Here is a 24,755-nt window from a genome sequence, read left to right as displayed (position 1 = left end):
CAACTGAAAGACAACAGGAGGTCAAAAGGAACAATCCTACCCTCTCAAAATGTAGGGACTTTCTCTCAACAAGAAAAAAAAGCATTAAGCCTCTAATACCCACCAACATTTTTGGATCAGTATTAAGCAGAACAGAAACCAATCTTACTATAAAAATATTACTCAATAGACTGGTAGAAACTATTCTAGAAAAGGGAATTTGAGAACATGGATAAATGTGCCACTGAGGAAGGTTCAAAATGGCTTTGGTATAAGGTAGTTGTATTACACGTATCTACTGAAGTTCACTGAAAGAACTGATTATCAAACTCACTTCAGAAATGTTTTAAATATATTTAGGTAACAACACCACAGGATAAGTGTACTTACTCTGTTCATTACTTTCGGCTGGTGACTCCTCATGACGAAGAAAAAATTTCACCTCTTCCCTGCGGGGACCCCATTTCTGTAGGTGGTCATACATCATGTGATCAAAGGGTATGGGACGCTCTAAAAGTACAAGACCAAAAAACTTATCACAACTATTTTAAAATTAAGCAAAGGTTTACAGAACTCTCATTAAGAATCAGCATGTCTTTTTTGGTAGCAATTCAATCTATCCAATATATTTTACGCAAAGTCAAAGAAACAGGCACCAACAGTTGCACTGTATTAAAAACTAGCCTGTTACTGTAACATAGTTCACTGCTTAAGAGCAGTACATAACCAGTTTGCAAAACCGTACAAAAAATATCAGTGTTTAGAAATTCTAATTTTGGAATTCTTTATCACAACCTTTTTCACAATGCTGATCTTTGCACCTTTGCTACCCATCACCACCAGATGGATATTTTGTTCTATTATTAAAATGATTAATTCAATTTGAACCTCTGGGTTTCCACTCAGACTAAAAGCCTTATCATTATATTGACATTTCATCTCCTAAGAACTTGAGCAGGTGCTCCCACTCCAATACTCTATGCCAGACATTAAATTCCAGTATATGTGGAATTACTGGCAAATCTTTGAACAAATAAAGGCTAAATTCTATGCAGCAGTCTCTTTGTTTTTCTGCAAAGAAATGTAAAACATTCTCACAGTGTAGTTATTTCTTCTGAACTGATCAAATATATTATTACTATGAGGCTGCACACTATATAGTTAGTATTTCAAAATCAAAATACATTTCAAAAGCGAAGTTTTCACTGGTCTCGTAATTATACTTGCATTTATTTTTAAATGTTTTAATTAAGGTAAGAAAATCTCCCTTTTAAGTTCTAATACTAAGCATAGTATTAGAAGATACCTTCTAATCAGAATAAAATTATACTAGCAGATATTTAATTAGCTTTCCTACATGCAGCACTGATCAGTCAAACCAATATTACGACAGAAACTCAGGCCTGAATGGAAACCAAAAGGTGGAGTTTGTGTTCTTCACTGTTAAAAGCAAAATGCTCTCTGCCCCCAAAACCCAAACCGCAGTATCTCCTACCAGGCAGAGCACCACTAACAATTTGTTATCTGTTTCATATTTAACCCATTTGACATGAGAAGACAAAATGATTGAAAGATATAATAGATATCTTGGGGAAAGCTTGGGAAAACCACATCACAAATACACCTTTTTATAATGAAATTTACCTAAATTTATATGCATTATGAACTACATAAATGTATGCACATCTTGATACTCTTGGGACACTTAATTGTAGTTTTTAAAGAACAATGCATTTGCATCACTTGATTCACAATGCATTTAATACAATAAAGTGTCTTGTCAAAAGCTGTCATGACAAATAGGTATAGTGATTAACACAGTTTAGCCACAGGTAGATGTAGCTGCTTTCAACAGGGAAGGGTCATTTAAACTACAAGCTAATTATATTCATGAGCTGACTGCTTACCTGTCTTGCCTAAAAACACCAACCCCACAACAACAACAACAAAAAAATCACAACACCAGATTTAAAAAAGTACATGTTTTTCTTTTCTTTTGCTTGTTCCTCACTCAAGTGGACTCCAGGAAACACTGTCAATAGTGCTTATGCACACAAGAATAAGGTCAGTGGCTTATGACAACTCAGTTCTTGAAAAGGAATTTTAAAAACATGATTTTCAGGTTTTTCAACCCCTAAAGTAAGGTAAGATTTCAAGTGCTTTGAAGCATACCCACGAAATTGCAGCATGAGTCTTCTAAAGATCACAGAGTGTAAAAATATTTAAATGGTTCAGTTCAGAGACTTTAGGACACAGAAGATAAGAATCTTTAGGAATTTTTTCCAAATAGAAAAATTGCTAGGTAAACCTAGCAAGAGCTGAAACTCGATAACAAAGTACCAAGAAACTGGATGTCTGAACAGGGTTGGGCTAATTCCGGAATGGCGAGGAGTGGCTGCAGCATGACTCCTGGTTAGGCTGGTCCCCCATTAAAAGTAAGGCCCTGATCCTAGGAGCTATTCAAAATAAAAGGTTTCGTTTACATAATGCACCTTGAAGAATCAAGGCTAGTATTTTTCAGACATGACCATGGAGAGAAATGGGAAAGACATTTTCTATTACTTTTGCAATTCTTCCACAAAAACAATTTGGGATATGTTGCCCTAATTTAGACAGAAAACGGGTTAAAGTAATAACAGCAACATCATCATCACTGAAACAGAGAAAAGAAAAATGAAGAAGCACTAATCATTCTGTGCAACTTAGCTACATGAAACAAATTCAGAAAAGACAGAGGAAGAAAAAATGGACATTAACACTTGATACAAGACATGATAAGAATTGAAGTCCCCACTCCTTTCTTCAGTTTAAATCCTTTAAATCTAGAAAAATTGCAGGAAGAAAGCATGATCTTATATTTGCTGTAAGTTAGGCTAGCACAAAGGGATATTTTCTGGAAATATCTGTTCTTTAAGAATCAAAACTAAAACATGAAAAAACCCCGCAGTTAAACTTTTCCCAGTTGTTATAGCTTCAGATGTATTTGTCAGTACTTGTTTTCACAATTCTATTGCAAACTTTAATTTTAATTTTTAAAAATGTAAATAGAAGAGAAAGAAGAAAAGGTGAAATAGGAGAAAGGGTGTAGAGCAATAATAAACAGGTTGGAACCCTACACTTTAACAACACATTAAAAAATTATCTAGATAATGTTTGTTTTCATGAATAACTAAGTGGAAAACTGTGATATATGCATATATCCATAAACTGCCTTAGATTTTAAGTTGGATGAAAATTCTGAAAGACTAACTTTAGAACTGAGATTGACTCCTTTTTCCTTTTAAGCAAAAGTTTTGAGGATGGGCTAGTTTTAAGTATTCTGAAATGACTGAAACACCCTGAAAGACCAAAACACAGATATCGCATCCATGTTTTAGAAGAGAATTGCAAAAAATCTTTCTGTTGGAACTATATATCCACTATTTAAAACAAAATAAGTTTCAAACTTCAGAATCTGCTTTTATCCTGATCAAAAATATCCTGCTGTTTGTAATAAACACTTTTATGCCTGCTATACATGAAACGAGAAAACAAAGTAACGAATTATCTCCATAGCAGGGGAGTTCAGTGAAAGATCAGGAACGAGTCTTTCCCCGCGCAGGTTTGCAGAAGTACTCTTGTAGTAAACAACTATTTCTTTCACAGTCACTTGCCTCTATGTTACAACTAAATTCAGGAAGACCAATTAATACCAATTGTTGAAAGGCATTCCAGATGTAAAGGAAGTGAATAATTGAGTACTGGGTGGATTTAAAGTTTTAAATCCATTCTCTCTTGAAACATACTACAAGTTCCTGGTGTCACACCTGTCTTTTGACCTCCTTACCAACCACCATGTGCAACAGCTGGGGAATGAGGAAGAATATTCTGTGGTTTTTTTCCTCCTGTTATAGCATGAGAAATCTGTGCAAAAAGAGGAAGCTTCAAATGTGCAAAGCACGAGGTGCTACAAAATGTACTGATATATCAGGCGTGAATGCTGTTGACTTTTTCAACTATTACTCATCTCAAGAAACTGGAAAGGAGGGGGAACAGAGAATGAAATACAAAAATCAGATGTGAGAAACCAAATGCTTATGCCATGCAGCTCTGAGAAGAAATCAGTTTCTTAACTCTAATAACTATTTTACAACTCTTGGGAAGCTCCTCGACCATTTCTTTGCCACACAAAAGCAGAGAAAAGCTAACATAATAAATAAACAAATATGTTTTCCAACAGCTAAGCTATTGTAATCCTCTTCTGAACTCTAGAAATCATACATAATTCTTGGAGACAAACTTGCATGGATTTTAATAACATTTTTCTGAAAGACAAATGGTCTATTTCTGTCACCCTCTAAAAATAATATCAAGTATTTCTCATTTATTTGTACATACACATTCAGAAGAGGAAGATTATTAGAAGAGACAGTATTTTGTTAGATCGATACAGTTTAGGAAATGGACAAGCTTTTGGGCACACAAAATATTTGTTGTATCTGATAATAAAACTACAATCTACAAGCCCCATTGCTTTGAATTTGAGTAGACATGTATTATTCAGTTGGGCTACCCAAGAGAGGCTTTGGCTATCTGTAGAACAGAGGAGTTAAGCACATTCACAAGAGGACAGGTATGACAGCTCTCTTATGGAGAGAGCTGTGATTTGTCACCTGTGCAATGTGGAGGGGCTACCAAGAAAACAGACCACTTATGGTGCGTGACAAAACCTAATGTGTTTATTCATCCCATGATTTTCTGTATTAACTTTTGTTTTGTATTCTACTTTTCAAAATGTCTTCTGAAAGAGCATTTGTAGACCTCTCTTGAGGATAAGGTCTGAGGGGTCAGAGACAGTGTAATAGAAGAGAAAAAATACTCTTCCACTGGCACAACATGCCACAGTTTCATTGCAAACTGCGTGCCGCAGTTTGATTACAAATTGCTTCACACTTCCCACTCAGAACCACAGTTTAAGTTGTTTGTTGTTGTAACTGTTGCATTTAAGAGTTTAGACTCTTGTTTTCTACATCAGATCTCTGCTCCAGGCAAAATTATTTTTAAAAACTTCAGGGGAAAGGGTTCAATTCAGCTCTCAGGAGCAGCTGAAGGAAAAAAAATATCATATTTATGCCTTGTTAAAAAAAATAATTCAGGTTGTTTCACTGAGAAATTTATGTACCACAGACTTTGGGGCAAGAAGGTGAGGCCACCAACACACAGATTTCATAACAGTATGCTACATTTAAGAACAACAAACAAAATGCTTGTGCTGAAATTCCTGTTGAGAGACTTAAAACCAGTGTGCACGACATCTTTTTTGCTGACAGTACAGGCCTCTTTGAGAGATCCAGAAGCATATGCAAGTGTTTCATTTTTTCTTTCATTCTCTCTAGTCTTTTTTGTTCCATATTTTCAATGGACTCACCTTGTTATCACCAATGTTATCACCTTGGGTATTTAGGAAGTGAAGCTAGATTTGTGAAATCACCTTCATGCGAGTTTTAAAAGAAACATTTTGAAAAGTTTGACAGACCCATTCAACAGGTAGAAGCCTTGGACAGGATTCTGCTCCTAAACTTTGCTGTCTGCATGTAGATGTCTACTTCAGAAAACCGGGTGAGCTCTGATGCTCAAAATGGAATAGATAACAACTAGCTGAAATCAGTGATCTCCATGTTATACTCACAGTAATATCTAGATCTCCATCAACTATAATGGGACCAAAGATGCATAATTCACAGGGTAGATAGCCAAATTTAGTCTTGGTCTCTCTATCACAACTTCCTGGAGAAGTTTTATTTCCCATTTTATAGAAACTTTTAGCTTTAGATATCTAACACTTTGAGAATTAATGTATTACATGCATAGATGAAATATTTTCTCAATCTTAGAAGTTATTATAGAAAATGTGTGCTTGCACTTGCTAGCGTTGCAAGGCATAAGTGTCCCAGAAAGATATTTGTGGATCACTGGCAACAGTTTCCAGTCACCCTTTGAAGCTAGTTGACAACATTCTCTCCATTTTTTAAGAAGTACACCCTCAAAGTATTGTGAAAGCAGAAGAACAAATAATACCACATTTGTTACACTTTCACAGACAAGTGATTGGAAAAATATTAGGGATATTTGAGTGCTGTTAAACACAGTCTGCAGATTCATTTTAGAAATTTATGTGATGCACTTGGCATCTTAGACTCTCTAAACTCCCAATTTGAAAGTTTTAACACTCCTGTAAATTTTATCCTTAAAAACAGTCTTCTAAGTCAGCATGAACTGAATTTATATTCCTAGAACTGCTGACGTGGTTAACCTCTCCCCTGCTCACTCTTGCCTAAACTCTGTGAGTTCCCATCCAGTTAGGAAATGACTTCTTGAGGCACCTTTTCCCTTTACAAAGTCTTAGAACAGTTTAGAAAAGAGGAGGAATAATTTCCCCAGGAGAAAAATATTCTAGACTGCTAATACTTAAAAGCTCCAAAGGTATCTGAATAATGCCTGTTTTGCCTGTTTGACAAAAAGCCCCCGACCAAAATAAAACTCCTCTATGCAAAAATCTAAGAATTCAGTATCAAGTTACGACCTCATCAGTCTTTATACAAAACAGATGACATAAACAGCTTAAACAGGGGTGTCGTTAGTAACTGAGGGATAAGAACCTGCCTGACTGTTATCCTCACCCATCCACCAATTCTACTCACATCCATACATTGATATACTATAACATGGAGGCTCGCGCTACATGCAATTGCAAGAATCAATCTAGAAAGGGAATCCACAATAGGGCTGTTTTGACACACTCCTGAAAAGATCTGCCCATCCCATTATTCTGTGAAATAACAATTGCAACACAAATAGGATATGGGTACTACTACCTACCCCAAGGGTTGTTGTCAAATCTTTGAGGGGAAATGTTCATGAAGAAGCTGGAGATACTATGTCCAATTCTGGCACAATTCTGTCTGCAGAACATCTGTTATTCATGATACAGAAGGAAAAAATCTATACCCATTCTTAAATTTCAGTTTGTGTTCACATGCCTAATAGTGAGGATATTGGATTGGAAAGAATGCAGGTGGTGATCTGCACCCACTTACTATAAAAGAAGATCACTGAGATACTGTATTCTCATTTAAATACCCTCCATCCTATATATGCTGTACGCCTATTTGAAACAAATGGCTTCTAGAAGTGAAAATAACCCCCCATTATTTTTTTTTCCTGTTAAGATGGTGATACTGAATACTTTGTGTATGTAATTTGAAAAATTGAAATACAGAACACTAACATATATCTTACACATGCATTTTATCAAATACTCCACGCTGAGGAATAAAACAGAGAAAAAAAAAGTCAAGAATTGCATTAATCGCTACAGATATTGAATCACCATGCTTTGCATCAAAGTTGGCTACAAAAAAACAAATTACAATTTGAAATCATTAATATTGAAAAGTAAGTCTTACCTTTTCTATACATATATTTAAATCAATTTCTACTGAGCATTTTACTTACCATTTCCACGCCATACTTCAGCCAGATGGCAGCTTCCTTCTCCAGGCTCTTTGCAGAACTCTACTACATCACGACAGGTTGTTTCTGGTGTAATTGGAACTTCTGTCAAAATCTGTTCATTGTTGCTCAGAAACACAGTTAATATCATCTGAAAGAAAAAAAGAAAAAGTAGCCGAATATAAGAAAAAAAATAAACATGACAAGAATAACATTATGGGTAAGATTTATAATCCCTCTGTAAATGGACATGTATGCTTATGGCTGGTTACCACGATCCATCAAAGCAGTTTTTAGTTTCTTGTAACTTTGCCAAAGCTTTAGTCCTTTGTGTTGAATTTTTTGACAGTGCGTTGAACTGACAATTCTTTTAAAAGTTTCAGTTGAAATGGTTTACTTCTATCTGAAAATAAGGCTAGGAGAGAAGGAACAAGTTTTGGCTATGTTAGATTCTTGAAATCATAGCATTTAAATGATGCAAATGAATACATACTTTGGCAAAGTAACCTGAAGCTTCACAGGTGGGCAACCTTTTACATGATGGACATAATTTTTGTAATTTGTCTGAAGACACAGTTATATTTGGTTGAATTGTATGCCTTTGGTTAAATGGTAAGCCTCAGAGTTTAAAAAAAAAAAGGGAGGAAAAAAGTCACATTTTTCAAGGGATTGTATTTGCTTAGTATACTTGTTAGCGCTAAAAACCTCTGAAAAGTCAGTTCTTTCTGTACTACTTTAGCTCCACTCCCCAAGCTGGCTGTGTTGATGAGACTGTACATGCAACCTTCCCACAGCAGTACTAAGTGTGCTTTCTTCACTCAAAGTTACAACATCAAAAGACTACCTTTCCTCTAGTAATTGCTCCCAGCTATTCCAGTTGGAAAGTAGCCACAAAACAGAAAATATCTTTTATTCCCCTGCCCCCCTTAACAACATTCAAGATGACTTGACATCAAGGAAAACAGAAAGAAGAAAAAATGGGATTAAATCTATAAAGGAAAAAGTCTCACGTTAAGAGCTAGTACTAATCTGGGTCGATGTAAACTTCTGTTCAAACTCCTTGCTCCACCTTAAATAAATGTGTGCACAAAAACATATATCCAGAGGTACTCCCATCCGTCTTCATGTTAGCAGGTGTAACTTGCTGCACAGTTAAACACTCAAAAACTGTGTGCATTAACTTAACCCACCTCACCTCCTCGGTGCATATGTATTATGATACAATCATTAATAATATGTTTATTTGCTACATTCCCCCTATTAAGGGCCTCTGCCTCATATAGTATTTTCAACGGATTTGTTCTGTAGGCCCTCATGTAATTTACTGGAAAAGCTGGAAGCATACAGTTAACAGCTGAGGGGCCTGTACAAAGTAAAAGATTTAAAAAAAATTTACCAATAAAAAAAAGTTCTAATACAATGAAACTGAAAGTGATTCATTTTTTCCTGAGTCACACTGGTTAAGGACCAAAAAAGGCTGTATTCAAAGAGAAGTATTCCTATGTTACACTAAATCCTCTGAAAGACACCTGACCCTAAACTCCTGCTTAAAACGAAACAGATACTTTTAACCATTCTCCCTCTTTACCTTAATTTCCCATCTGTAGTCACAATATTGTTCTGTAAACTCATGGGGATGGAACAGAGATAACGTGATGTTCAGGTGTCCCTAAAGAATGTGACAAAATTAGTAATTTTGTCTGCAAAGAAAGTTCTTTCAGATCTTTCCAGTAAATAAAATGTAGCATCACATACTAAACCACAAAGATTAAACCTAATTATTTAAAAGCTCTTCATTAAATGGGCACTCTCCACTTAAACAGAGTTGTGCTTCAATTTGTATAGGCAATTCTTAAAAACATTCGTAACACTTATCTGTGGGACATATACATGTACCAAACTGGAGATTTGCATTAATAACAGCTAGATACTGAGCGAGAACAGTCTATCTACTTTAGAAGCAGGCACAGGACAAATTCCAAGAAAGCCCAGGCTTCAAGCTTTCAGTCTCCTCATCAGCCCTCCAGGGTGTTTTAGTCCATGTTTCTACTCTCACTCAGCCTGCCAAGTTTGTACACTGTATCCTGAAGTTTTCAAATAACTATGCTTCAATGCTAGAAGCAGTCATCCAGGACTGTAAATATGCTAGAATTCACCTGAGTTTTTCCAACAGCAGCATTAAAGGAAGCTATAGTGAAAACTATAGCACAAGCTAGGAGGAAGCTATAGGATGCAGCCACAGATAATAATGAAAGTACATGTAACCACCTACTGTAAACAGTTCACAATGTTATATTTCCCCCATAGAAGTTTCAGACATAGTCTCAATATTCAGTGGCTGTGGAATCTTTTACAAAATAAATATCTGATGTGGAATCTAGTAGTGGAATTTTACCTCATATTTAAGAAGAAAGAGTCATATATGAACATAAAACAATAGGCTTAGAAGAAACCTTAAGAGGTCATCTAATGCAGTCTCTTCGCCTCAGGCAGGATCAACTATACCTACATTATTCTGCAGAGATGCTTGTTTAACCTGTTCTGAAAAGCCTTTCATGATGGAAGTTCCACCACTTCCCTGAACCATCCACCCCAGAAATCCAGGATTCCTGTTGCAAGAAGTTTCTTAAAGTCTAGGCAAAGCTTTCCTTGCCACTATCTAAACCCACTAGTTCTTCTCCTAGCCACAGGGGGGATAGAAAACACTTTTTCTTTCTCTGTAGTTAAGGAATACATAGTAAGTAAATTAAGTAAGTTAAATTAAACACCACCAGTTTGACAGATAATTATTAATGCCACTATTCTAAATACAGTTTCCCCATAACACTTGATAGTGATTTCAAAATAAAACCCAAGTTTCCCAGACTTTATAAGAATGCCAAGAGACCCTGGCTTTACTGAAGTCATGATATGATGCATACTGCCTCTTTATCATTTGTCTGAAAGACCTGTTAAGCCATTCTATTTATCCTTTCATAAAAAGATAACATCATGTGGTTTTACATGGTTTCCAAGTTTCGATTTTTTATTGCTGTAAAGATAACACTGGCCCAGAAAATGTGTTTCATGTATTCAAGATTATCTGTCTGCACCTGCAGACAGGCTGAAAAAGAAAGAAAAGCCTTGGAGGTGTGAGTTGTCCCATACAACTCAGTCAATTCTCCATAAATTCAGACCTCAACCACTATATAAACTCACAGTCCCCTTTGCTAGACCAGGCCAAAATTTACTGTACCTCAAGCATGCCACTTTCCTCTCTCAGCTCCAACTGCACCAGCACTGTCTTCTCCAAAGCTGGGTGTCACTCACAATATCATCTGCTAGACAGCCCAGGGAAAGGTATCTCACTAATGACGAGGCAAGGTGCTGCAGCCAACTATTGTCATACTACTCCTCAAGCAAACTCGGTTAAGTAAGGATTTATTTTTAACAGGTTGTCTGAGTAACACCAAAGGAACTGAAACACTGTGCTGTGAAACAGATGTCCTGAAACATACACAGGAATATTCAAAATATTGAACATTATTAATACATTGCAATATTAATTACATTTTCAAGTCAGTGTCATAGCTGTATAGCGGTATTTCATAATGATAAAATACGAAGAAGCATTGACGTTGCCTGGAAATTTGCTGCTGAAGAATATGAGTGAAGCATACACATGAAATACACAGTACACCCACGGCAGTAAATCAGCTTTATGAAAAAATATTCTTAGCCAAAGATTAGGACACAGGAGAACTGATAAATCCTTTGATTTCTCATTTTAAATGGATACCTAAATAGGAACAACTGTAAAACCCCATCATGTTAAAACCCATATTCTTTAAGATGAGATCATAACCATTGTAGCATTTATTTTATAATCTCTCAGTTCACTCATTCAAAACTTTTAATACATGGACACAATGTCACACAACAGGGTCAACCCAACACCCATGAGCAAGTCACCTCAGTGCTTCTAAATCACATCTTGTTTCCACAATGAATACCAAGCTCCAAATCTTACACCTCCCTTCTCCTCAACCCAGACAGTAATGTTACCTGTTACTCTCCTCTACTGCTCCTGCTACCAAACCAATGGCTTTATTCCAACTTTCATCAATTCTCATATTTTTCTCCTCCTTTTAATATCCTCCCAACCTCTACCGTATCTTTTCACAGTTCAGGTCTTTTCCATGTCAGAGAAGCTGTATCAAATATCACAACCTGCCTTCAAAATTACTGTCACCTCACTCATTTCTCAGCTTACAGATGACGTCCTCCTAGGAGAGCCTCAGAATCAGTAGTCTACCCACATCTTCTCTGCCCAACAGATGCTTGTCAAATAGTTATATGTGTTCCTCTTAGTATGTTATCTCCCCTTTCTCCATTCCCAGCCTGATTCTCCTCTTCCAACCATACTTCCTGTGTTATTTAAAGGACACACTTAATCATCCCTGCAGTTTCTCAAGGAGGTAGAAAAGAGGGATAAATCCACAAGATCTTTATCCTTGCTTACTATCTCATCTCTTTCCACAGCTGGATAACATCACCTACAAAATTTTCAATAGGCATCATCCATACAGATGACACAGTTTTATCTTTCTAGGCCTCATCTTTTGCTAAGGAAGCCGAAATGTTGACAATCTCTAATCATGTCTTGTGAATGCCTAGTTAATAATTCAAGTTCCATATGGCCATAACACAGTCCTTAGCCACTTTTCTCCAATGACTCCCTAGATTTCATATTCATCATAACACACAAGTACCTATCACTACGAGTTGTAATCCAGGCATCTTTGACACCAACCATTTTCTCAGTCTTGTGACTCAGATCTGTCTCTAGTCTTCCTGCACAGTATGTAAGACACAGATAGGTGGTTTGTTTTTTTTCTATTAACTGGCCCAGCTAATGCTCTCAGAGTTTGGAAACTTGCCTATCAGTTTCCCAACTTCTCACCGGTGCACCTTTATTACTCGTGATGCCTATCACAGCAAAAATCATTCTTAATGCCTATGACTTTGACCATGCTGCCTTTCTGTATCAGTGCTGATAAGCACAATTTATTGGTCTTCACTTCCTCATTGTGACGTGGAATCTTCTTCCCTGTCATTTTTCACTCCTTATCAAGAAATGGATGCTGAATTGATCCTTTAGACCAGTTCCTACTCTCCTAAACAGGTGTTTTTATGCTTTCTTCTGTGTTGTTCATCACACCTTATATGCACTTGCAAAGTGACCTCATTATTTTCCTTGAAGGCCCTCCTTTGCTGTTCTGGCTACAAAACGTATTAGACAAAGTAAGCTGTCAATATGCTGAAAAGCGCTGACAATGAGGCTGATAAATATTCTTTTGTCTACTTAGACTTCTCTAACTGTCTATTTCATCTCTTACTTCATCCCAAATCAAGATTCCAAGAGCTGTGCAGCACAGATGCATTCATAACTTGTCTACCACAGCAGAGATCCCACAAGGCCACAACTAAGTGCCTTACACACTACTGTATAGAAACAAATAATCTTTCAAATGAGTCTGACGTCCTTTGTTCTATTTGAGCTTGTTCTGTCTGTCCTAGAAACCACCTTGACTTCCCTACTTGAGTTTTGCAGCTTCATTTGCACTCCCCTAGTACAATGCAATTATTTATGATTGGAATAAAACTAGACCACCACCATAAAAACAGAAGATGGCAGCTGATGTAGCATGTTGTTTCTTAGTTAAGAAATAGCTCAGAAAGCTGAAACTCCAACTGCTGAATGAAGTCTTTTCCTTACCATTTTTCTGCAATCTTACTGAAAAAATACAATTTTTTTGATCTTCAGTTAATATCCTGAATTAAAAAGAACAGGTATACATTTAATTAGATCCTCTTAAAACAATTTTCGTGGAGACAAGAAATACATCTTAGTCAACTATTACCTTATGCTACCAAGACCTGAAACACTGGTGCTTGAGAAGATATAAAATTGTACACCGACACTTCCATTGCCTTATGCCCAACTTAATTTATTACCTCAGCTGATACAATAAAAACTGGTGTTTCAGGCTAACACAGTCCATATAAGCACATATCTCCCGATACCCAGAAAACGGAATTATTTAAGCTATCAGAAAGCAATCAGACAAGTACTATTTCAGGACATGGTGAAACATTAGAATTTAAAACAAGTCCAAGATCATTTTCTTATGGTAATAGGCACATATTCAACTACAAAAAGAGAAAAAACGTATTCAAAAATGTGTAAACGTGTAGACGTGGCACAGTGGGACATGGTTTAGTGGGCATGGTGGTGTTGTGTTGATGGTTGGACTTGATGATCTTACAGGTCTCTTCCAACCTTAATGATTCTGTGATTCTGAAACAGTGAGTTCTGGAGATGAAGATGGGAGATTTCTCAGCTGGCTTTTTACTTTACATATAACTGGTTTTTAACTAAGCCCCACATTTCCACTCAAAACCAGGGCTGCTGGCAAAAATGTATCAGATGATCAAATCAAATCCCAAGAAAATGAAAAACAAATTTTTCCCTTTGTGCTATCTATTGCTCTTATTACCCAAATCTAGATACAGGAATGCCTAACGCATAGTGGATAATAGATATTTTTGTGTTAATAACTTCTACCAACTTAAGAATTATCAAGCATATGATTGTGAGTTAAGCATATACTGGATATTTAAGATGGCTAAATTCACACACTGCTGTTTAGTCTTATTAGATTTTCCCTTTGCTTTTTTTTTTTTTAAACCAACCTAGAAATTTCATTGTGTAAATGTAAGAAACAACAAACATCAAAAAGCCTCCTCTTCCAGCAGAAGAGTGATCAGACATTTCGAATATATGAAATGTTTATTATTAAAAGGCTGACACACAATGAACTTAAGTACAAATTAAATTTTTGATAGAAATGCCAACTTTATTCCTTCTGTTTCACGCAAATTGGAAGGCATTATCTTCTCACAATGCATTTTCCCCTAATAAAGAGTCCCAAAAAATCCATTCATGATCTTGTGCTTTGCCATTTCAGAACACTTAGTGGTGCCTACAACTCCAAGATGAGAACAACCAGCAAAGAAAAGACTTCTTCAAAGTAAATCTCTCTTGCACAGTAGGGACCTCAACATCTCCCAAGAAGTTTTGATAAATTTCATCTTTGATTTTGTTGGCTTGGGAGTCCCAGAAGCTTGCTATATTTAAGGTGCTACTACAACAGAGTTTTAACTGAAACGTCCAAAACTGTATCTTACTGAAATGTTAAAAGCCTGTGAATCAAATATGAACTTTGATTAAGACTGAGGTTTTCAGTTACTAGAAAAATTACAGAATGAGATGCAAGCAAATTGTGAAGAGGTGAAAAATCATCCCTTTGGTGATGAGACATACTAATATGCACAACTTTGCATGTAAAATGGTCAGAGAAAAAAGTTACAAATTATCAATTATCCCATGCAAGTTTGCTTGCCTGGAATTCATGCCATTACATAAACCTTGCATCAGCTACACCTATAGAAATTTTAGTTGCGTATTTCAAGCACTAATGCAGAATTTTAACTTTATTTGCAGTATGAATACTGTCCCTTTTTAAGATTATAGACTCAATTAGGTGAAGCTTTAAGCAATTACATTTTAAAAGAAACCAGATTATGAAATTATAACCACAAAACTGTTTTAATTAAAGCCATCTAAAGATATATTCTTGACTCAAGTCATGACTATTTGATTATAGTGTTGAAATTTCAGAACAAATCTCAAATAATTCTCTGATGTTGATTATTCACACAGAATCACTACGGTTGGAAAAGACCTGTAAGATCATCAAGTCCAACCATCAACTAACACCACCACACCCATTAAACCATGTCCCACAATGCCTCGTCCACACGTTCCTTGAACACCTCCAGTGATGGTGACTCCACCACCTCCCTGGGCAGCTTATTCCAGTGTCTCACCACTCTCTCAGTAAAGAAATTTTTCCTAATATCCAATCTGAACCTCCCCTGGTGCAGCTTGAGGCCATTTCCTCTTGTCCTATCACTTGTCACTTGGGAGAAGAGGCCAACACCCACCTCTCTGCAACCTCCTTTCAGGTAATTGTAGAGAGCAATGAGGTCTCCCCTCAGCCTCCTCTTCTCCAGACCGAACAACCCCAGTTCCCTCAGTCACTCCTCATAAGACTTGTGCTCCAGACCCCTCACCAGCTTCGTTGCCCTTCTCTGGACACGCTCCAGCACCTCAGTGTCCTTCTTGTAGCAAGGGGCCCAAAAATGAACACAGGATTCGAGGTGCGGCCTCACCAGCGCCAAGTACAGGGGGACAATCACCTCCCTGCTCCTGCTGGCCACACTATTTCTGATACAGGCCAGGATGCCATTGGCCTTCTTGGCCACCTGGGCACACTGCTGGCTCATCTTCAGCCGGCTGTCAACCAGCACCCCCAGGTCCTTTTCTGCAGGGCAGCTTTCCAGCCACTCGTCCCCGAGCCCGTAGCTGTGCATGGGGTTGTTGTGACTCCATTGTAGGACCCAGCACTTGGCCTTGTTGAACCTCATACAATTGGCCTCAGCCCATCCATCCAGCCTGTCCAGATCCCTCTGCAGAGCCTTCCCACCCTCCTGCAGATCAACACTCTGCCCAACTTGGTGTCATCTGCAAACTTGCTGAGGGAGCGCTCAATCCCCCAATCCAGATCATCAATAAATATATTAAACAAGACCGGTCCCAAAACTGAGCCCTGGGGGACTCCGCTTGTGACCGGCCGCCAACTGGATTTCACTCCATTCACCACAACTCTCTGGGCTCAGCCATCCAGCCAGTTTTTTATCCAGCAAAGAGTGCACCTGTCTAAGCCACAAGCCACCAGTTTCTCCAGGAGAATACTGTGGGAGACAGTGTTGAAGGTTTTACTAAAGTCCAGGTAGACAACGTCGACAGCCTTTCCCTCACCCACCAGGCGGGTCACCTGGTCATAGAAGGAGATCAGGTTGGTCAAGCAGGACCTGCCTCTCATGAACCCGTGCTGGCTGGGCCTGATCCCTTGGTTGTCCTGTACGTAATTATGTGTAAATGTTATTATGTGTACGTTATGATGTGTAAACACCAGAAAAACAGTAACAAGATTAAACCATTTCACTTCCCTATATTAAAAATAAACATTTGAAGTCCATCTAATAAACAAGTTATTCACCAGCATGCTTTGTTCCAATAATTATTTACCTTCAGAATGAAGCTGTTATTTTTAAAAATAGATGTGTTGAAGAATTTCTTGCAATATGTTAGAGTCTTATTTCAAATAAGAGCATCAAGACATAGAGCAAATTTATTATTGATTATTGTTTTTTTCATCAGGAGACTTCTCTCCTTTGAAATCCTTTCCCCTTCCCCATATATGGGGTGAGAAATAACTGCATTCAATTTCCATATTTCTGAGCACATTTCCTCACATCCTCCTAATATGCAAGCTGTACAAACTTTGAGTTCAGGCCAAATTTAAAGCCCAGTAATGCCTTTTGACTGTATTAGTAAAATTCACAAAGGCAGTGCAACCAACATACTTCAGTTTGCAAAGAATACAAAAATGAGTAAAGTTGTCTGCTAAAATGCAGACTTGTGAAACCAATAGCATGTTTCCTACTACACTTTCAAATTTGAAGCCAACTGCCTCCATATGGCCTGCAAAAGAATTTGCAAAATTGGGAGCAAGTCTCAGACACTAAAAATCTATAGCATTCAACTATGGGCTACTAACAAACATTTACTATTGATAAACTTAAGCATTTATAAGGTTACTCAAAAATACAAACAAACAAGGTAATATTATTCTTGGATAACATTTACAATTTTGATCAAATCTGAAAATGTAATGTTGTTTAAATGTACTTTAACTATACTTATCTCACATAAGCTCGTAAGCTAGTTGCATTAACTTGCACTGAAAGAAAAAAAAAAATTGATCCGCATTGAGATTCACCTTCATGAGGCTCTGCACAAGCCAGCTTGGCTACAGAAAACATAACCAGGAGAAAAAAAAATAGTCTTGTCAGACAATAGTTGTACCAACAGATATAGTGATGGGGAATAAAATTGCTTCTATTGCTAAAGCACAGAAATCACTTTAAAAAAAGAAAGTATCTAACTCCTCTTAGAGAAACGTGGAAGCATAGCATTAAAAGAAATCCTTAACCAAGATTTTCCTACATTATTATAAGGCCTACATGTATTCAATAACTGACAAAAACCACAGATGTTTCCTCTCAGGACTTTCAGGACTGTTGCCTTTGCCCTATTCCATAAATGAGCTTCCATATGTGACAGCAGGTGTTGAACAGGATTCACACTATTTCAAAAACCTACACCTACTTGATATTTATTTGCTGAAGGGATACTTGTGACACTTCCTTGCTCTTTGTTACTGAAAGATAAAAAGCTACAGCATCAATTGCAGATCTGGAATTTGAAGCCTCTTACTCTTTCAGTGGCATGCTTTTTGTAGGGCAGGGAAATAAGCCAACATTTTTGCTAAAGGAAGGAAACACCAACTATCATTACGTATTTAAATATATTCAAGTAAGCAAGATAGATCCACAGATTACTAAATGAAAGGTATTGTAGTGGTTAATCGAAAGACTTCCAGAGCTCTAGGAAAACAATACCTTATGAAAACAATAGCAACTAAAAGTTCACTTGTGTAAACAACAAGCAACCCACAAACTCAAATGAGTGTTCTACAGGCTATGAGGAGCAAGATATGAATAGGGCTAAAAAACCAACTGACCTAGAAGTTTCTCACATCTGCCTAAGACCAAAGAGTGACACGATCATTTAGACATCATAATCCTACATCAGATTTCAGACTATACTTTGTTATATTAGAACTCACAGTCAATCCATGGTACTAAACCACTGCCAGCTCTCCAGACATTATCATTATAGATAGTTGTTTGTCACAACCTTGGAATGCCTTCTTTTAGATTCAGATGGTTCTGTTAAAAGCAAGCAGAAGCTGAGATTTGGATAAATTATTTTAAAAGACGGTCAGTAAACATGTGGCTACAGAAGGGAAAATGGATATAGCTGAAAAGGGACAAATTAAAAGAATAAAAGAGGTTGCATTACAAGTAAAATTATTAATTTAAAAGGAAATCTGTCCAAGTACAACATCATCAGCTAAAGAAACACAGCCTGAAGTTAGAGAAATCTACAAAACATGCCTTTTGTGATGTTTTCTAGTGGAAAATGTAATTTGGCACTTACTACAGAATGAGTTCAACATCCCTGCATCATATTATCTATTGGCTTGATTCCTAAATTGCTACATCTGGAGAAACAGCAAGAGATCTTGTTGTTGCTCCTTGATGCAAATAATTCTACCAAAGGACTGTCAAGAGACTAGTTACCGTGTAAGAGACTTGAGAATGCAGGGATAATACTAGGTACACTGACAAGTTCTTGCTGAGCACATTTCTCCGTTAGGCAACATACATTACAAATGGAGAGATGTTTATTTTTTCCAGAACAAGGCTTGGAAATTTTGTTTTGTTCCACTGTTTAAAAGACTGCGGGCCATATGCTATCTTTCATGATATACACAACTATTATTAAAAGGTGGAAGTTGGAAATTCTTCTTGAAAGACTCTCTGCTCTAATCAGCTGATGCCGGACTTCCTAAACCACTTACAAGGTTCATGACAATTCAATACATAAAAGTAAGTATTCTCACCTTGCAAATTAGTATTCCCTGATTTGTTATAGGACTATTGTAAATGAGTCTTTGCCATCTATCAACCAAGAACAGAAGACTGATCTTCAAATCAAGCAGCTCTGAAGAAGTCCCAGAGTTTTTCTGACACTTGCTGGCTTTGTTAAGGATACTCTTTTTTATCTTTCAGAATATTTTTTGTCTTTGAATCTTAGGATGACAAACCTCATCTAGTACTGCCTGCCTAATTTCAATGAGATTTATGTAGAGCACCTTGGAAAAAGAAAAAAATCAAAATCAGCAGGCACATCAATCTTGTGCTGATTATTAAATAAGAAAGTAAAAGAAATTGCTAATCTATTTAAGAAACTAGCAAATAACCCTGCTATAACTAAATATATTAATAGTTGTTTAGGCTTATTAATATGAGAATTCCTTAAACAATGGATTCTTGCCAAACTCTTTTTAGAAAACTGCAGCAGATGCTGCATTTGCAAAAGCATGGAACACTAGTAACACGAAAGAAAAGTCAGAAGTTCAGGGGACGGCAAGACTCCAGATCAAAACAATAGCTACATTGGTGCAGTCATCTTTCCTGAAGTCCATTTGTCCATAAACTCTGAAAGCTCTATTTTGATAAAATATAAACATGATGTCCACATTTCTACTATTCTTCTTATCTCCCACCCAGGGTCCTCCAAATCAAATGGTTCAGAGAGTTAAGGGGGGCCCCCCAGTACAGCATCAGGTGTGGCCCCATAGCCCCCAAGGAAAAAGAGGGAGGAATCACTGTGGCACTACAACCGCATCTCATCTGATGTGGTTGTACAAGATCACAAACACAACTTAGTGCTAATGTTCAGAGGTCTAAATCTTTCATATGTCAAGGTAAGCAGCACGTCATACATCAAATGCATGACAAGCTTGAAACAAGAGTCCTAAAATATTAACTGCCCATTTCATCAGTTGATGAGGTATGAATATTATGTTAAAAAATCCTATTAAACATTTTACTTTCCAAATCATTATAGAAGACACGTTGCTGAAGAACAACGCAACTGTAGTTCTGTAAAATTTGCAGTAAACGCAGGTAAGCTGGCAATAAATTAAAACCAAAACTAAATGAATCGAAGATGATTCAGCTTGAGAGATCTTTTTATTACATAAGAATCTCAGCTTTCCAGTCAGGAAAAAAAGTCATATTCACCAAATGAAAGGTTTAAAAAAAAAAAAAAAAAAAAAAAAAAAAAAAAAAAAAAAAAAAAACCATGCAGAAACCCAAATCAAAGAACCATACACCACACAAACAAACCCCCCTAAAACCTCCAACCCTACAAAACAGGACACCCCCTCAAAGACTCAAGAACCAGATGACAGATAAAAAAGACAAAAAATTTGGTATTTTACTTTTATTGGGTGAGGGGTATGGGGAGAAACCCTAGCCAAAGTTTTTGCATATTGGGATTAGCAATACTGTAATTTACCTTGAAAGAAAGTTCATTCTGACAACGCAAGACAAAGCTGAAGAGCAGGGTTAAGCATGAGGTTTTGGGTTAATTTTCCTGAAAGACAACGTAGTCTTAAAAATCCACATGCAACAAAAGTGTCCCACAGAATTTGTATCACAGAACTGAATGTTCTCAAATTATTAAAAATATTTTGGCCAAGGCTAAGGAAAGGGAGGTGCTGATGTTTCTCCAGTCTTGTGTTCGACCTTGTCAACAGCTACAGCAAAGTCATCCAAAATCCACTGAATTCCAGAAAAGCCTGACCTACCTACTGCATTGAAAATAACCTCATCAAAAAAGTATAGGATACAAAGACAGACATTTATGTCTTTTCATTTACAACTTTTCAACAAAAACAAAAAGAAAACTACCAAAAAAAAAAAAAGCAAAACCACAAAACAAAACCAATCAACTAACATAGTAGTTTTACTAAAGACGTTGTGGTTTTGTCAATTAATAAAGGTGATTTGCAGGACTGAACATCATTTTTTCATTTTACAAACAAGGAACGACTTTTATGAAATCTACAAACACACACCCGTATGTAATGTTGCAACTGGAATCAGCACTACTCTTTCCTCTTGTTTTCAACAGAGCAAAACAAAAAGGGACTGCCACAGCTTTCTCCCACTGAGCGGAAAGTATTAACAAAATACTGATTGTTTAGTGTATTGCTTTCAGGGAATACCAACCATTCAATCTTAGATGTAATGTTATCTGGGGCTTGGCAAAAATATAAAAAGTGAAAAATGAATACATCCTTTGGGATTCAACAGGCAGTCTGCAGAGTTTTCCTTCCATCAGAGTGGAAATTGCACATAATAGAAAATAACTCTTTCCAGTGCATTTCTTTAGTTTTTAAATGGCAGATTTAAAAATTAAAAGCTGTTCTGTTTTACTCTCAGATCTCCACTTTGGCTGAATCAAAACAAACAAATAATAATAATTTTAAAAATCAAGCAACTTATGCAAGGTAAAATTAAAAATTTCAGACATTTCATCTACAGAAGAAACCCATATAAGGCAATAATCTCTGATCTTCAAGTAAAAATCCCACATACACACACTCTAATCCATTATAAGGATACACTGTTTGGTTTTACAAAAAGAAATCCCAAAATGCTTAATTTTACAGCAAATAAACAAAAAAGCAAAGTAAACCCACCTTCTTTTTTATAATTCTGTCCTTTGTCCAGTTTTTAGAGTTAAGTCCAGCCTTTTCTGGTAGCCAAGATTTCTCTTTTGATGTTTTTATAATATTCTGAAGAACCATCCTTAAAATATTCTTCATGTGGACAGTTGTAAATAGTAGTGAATATAAAATACTGTGAAGAGCTAAAACCTAAGAGCAGTTTCTGTGCAACAACTACAGTGAAAAACTACTTAAATGGAGTATTTTTGTTCTACTGGCATATGAATTCAAGCAGTAATGACGAGCAGTGATAAGATGTTCTAAAGAAACAAGACAGGCCACAGTTGTGACAGGAACAAGATAGGCTAGATCAAGTTTCACCTAATTAGGCAAGGTTGCAGTAGGGGAGTTCTGCTATCCTCTCACTGTGCAATAGTAAGCTTTGTTTGCTATTGTAATAATGACAAACAGTAAGTATTCATCTTAAATAAATTTACATATAAGGCTCTGACTGTCTCAAAAGAGACAGAAGTGATTTTCCTGTTGAAGGGGGCATTGATATGAGAAGTTCCAAGAGCAAATGATCCTAACAGCTATCACAAGACATTTACATGACACATTTTCTTAAATCAGGAAAATGTTTTAAAAAGACCAACCAGCTTAAAAACAAACCAAACAACAACAACAAATGTATTTATGTCTAAAAATACTATAGCTCAAGCACTACTCCATTCTTGGCAAAGTCTATCTTCTTGCTGGACATAATTCAAGCATAAAATGGTAAACTATGTTTCTGATTGCCTCTTCATGTCAAGGGACAGCAAATGTTTATCATCATTCCTGTCAACACTATACAGGATCCAGAGTGGGGAACAGACAGAGATGGCACCACCAGTGCATTCAGCTCTTAACGCTACAATTGCGGGAGTAAAGTATATTCTCCAGCCTGATTCATTCCCTTAATAGTGAAAATGGAGAGAGTGAGCAAGTGACCCAAGGGGGTTAAAAAAAAAAAAAAGACAAAACAAAACAATCCAACCCATGCTATGAAAGATCAACAGAACTTGAACAATCCACCTCTTAGAGCTATGAGCTACATTTTCTGCGTAGCACCTTACGCATTAACTGCAAGAAGGGAAAAGTAAGGGGTTCTCAGCTTCATTTGTGAGCCACAGAATTGTTACATTACCCTTCTCTACAAGCAGTGGCAGAGAAGAAAAAGCTAGTAAGATACTGTATTTAGCCTGCTTCAACATTCAGAAATAGTACTGTCCTCCGCTAATGCATTTTGTCGGTAACAAATTCTGATCCCATGCAGTATTCCTTCCTCCTCAGCAAAAATGTATCACATTGAGAGGTTTATTGAGAAAATAATTGGTAGAATCATTTTAGACTTATAAAATGCTGTAACTTAAAAAAAATTAACCTGTTAGCAACTGAGAGAATTTTAAACAGATGAGAAACTGGAGGATATTTCTTAAAAGGGAAGGGTTGTTTTGCTTTGGGAAGGATGGAAAAATCTAATCTGGTTGTTCTCCAAAACCAGATTGTATCTTTATCCGCCAGAAGAACAAACTGTATCACATGAATAAATATTTGAGAGGAAAAGCTGCGCCTCTATTAACACATATTGTGCCACTCCTCCAGCTATGGCTACTGGCTGAATTCTTCTCAACAAACCCCCAAAACTTATAAAAGACTTACTTGCAATAGGAAGGCATGACATACACATGCAGACCAGAAGTATATGGGACAGTCCAACTCTAAAGCCTGCCATCCCTATTGGATAATTGGGTTCTTTCAAAAGAAGAATATGAACTAACATATGTGTCACTGAACTTCCCTCTTATCCTGTCATCCTCCCTTCTGAGATAACTGAAAACACCTGTGTGTACTTTGTTAAATAAAATAAATAATAAAAACAATACAAGCGCAGTGTAGCCCCTTACTTTTATATAGTCTGTAGATGTATTGTCTCCACCTTGAGTATCTGATCCAGTGCAGTTATTTGGCTGACTGATTTATAACTGTTACTTTAGGTAGGTAAATATAAATTTAGTATATATGTAGAGAGATAAGGATACCACAACCTCTGGTTGCTTAATATACTATCAGCCTCAAAATCCTAAATTAAAGAAACAAGGAGATTTTCCACCCAAAAATGTAAAGAGGTTTTGAATGTTCTAAATGAAGGAGATAAGGTACATGCAGTATTTCATAGACGTAAGTTATGATCCTGTATTAAATGTAAAAACCATGTAAGATCCAAAAGGACTTGCCCTGTGTGACAAAGCTCATAATCAGTAAAAAACTATGTATCTGCAGATTATGTAAATCACTCAGTAGGAAAGTAGTCTATGATCCTACTAAAGCATTTTTAACATGAGGACACTCATGACCTCGGAAAACCACATGGAATGATGTAGGAAAAAGAATATAAAGTAAACCTGAAAATGTAATTCCCTAAAATGTACACAACTTTACATCAAGTATCTACACAAAATGGAAAATTACTTAACATAAAGCTATAGATTAAAATTGGTGGATTGGAGCAACTAAGAATACACAGAGAAATAATGGACAAGTAAAAAGAAAAGCAAGAGTTCATAAGGAATAAAATACCACACTGCATGCAGGGTATCACTAACTTTTAATTAAGGCTTATTTGTTAAAATAACTTTGGTCCACTTTGCCACCCTATCTTACCCTCTCACTATTTTCACTTCTCTCCTCCTCCTCCGGTATAAGCTATATTGTAAATGCCTTATATGCAAATATACCAATTTTTAATTTTGAACATGCATAACTCCAAATGTGTACAATTGCACAGAGGCTCTCTAAGCTAAGCTTTTCCACATTTGTGAAAAATTAATTTAAACAGACACAAGATTACTTCCAGATGAAAATTAACTTATTAGAATTTGCATACAAGATAAAGATTAAAAGAAAACCAGCTTGTTTGCTTTC

The 24,755-nt window shown here is 36.6% G+C and overlaps 1 protein-coding gene across 4 annotated transcripts in view; it reads right to left on the bottom strand.

The window, feature by feature from the left end:
* Positions 1–22,027, bottom strand: part of PPP1R13B (protein phosphatase 1 regulatory subunit 13B) — a 60,302-nt gene extending 38,275 nt beyond the window's left edge. For all 4 annotated transcript variants that reach the window (XM_059819780.1, XM_059819782.1, XM_059819781.1 and 1 more), the window contains exons 1-3: positions 21,822–22,027; positions 7,474–7,621; positions 370–489 (exon numbers count right to left, since the gene is read on the bottom strand). In XM_059819780.1, the coding sequence (XP_059675763.1) occupies positions 370–489; positions 7,474–7,621; positions 21,822–21,947 (394 nt within the window). In that variant the 5' untranslated portion in view covers positions 21,948–22,027. The remainder of the gene's footprint in view (positions 1–369; positions 490–7,473; positions 7,622–21,821) is intronic.
* Between the last annotated feature and the right edge of the window lie 2,728 nt (positions 22,028–24,755).

The sequence above is a fragment of the Gavia stellata genome, chromosome 7 (genome assembly GCF_030936135.1).
Source record: "Gavia stellata isolate bGavSte3 chromosome 7, bGavSte3.hap2, whole genome shotgun sequence".
Lineage (NCBI taxonomy): Eukaryota > Metazoa > Chordata > Aves > Gaviiformes > Gaviidae > Gavia > Gavia stellata.
The sequence above is the reverse complement of the archived record's forward strand: the minus strand, read 5'-3'. Positions and strand labels throughout refer to the sequence as shown.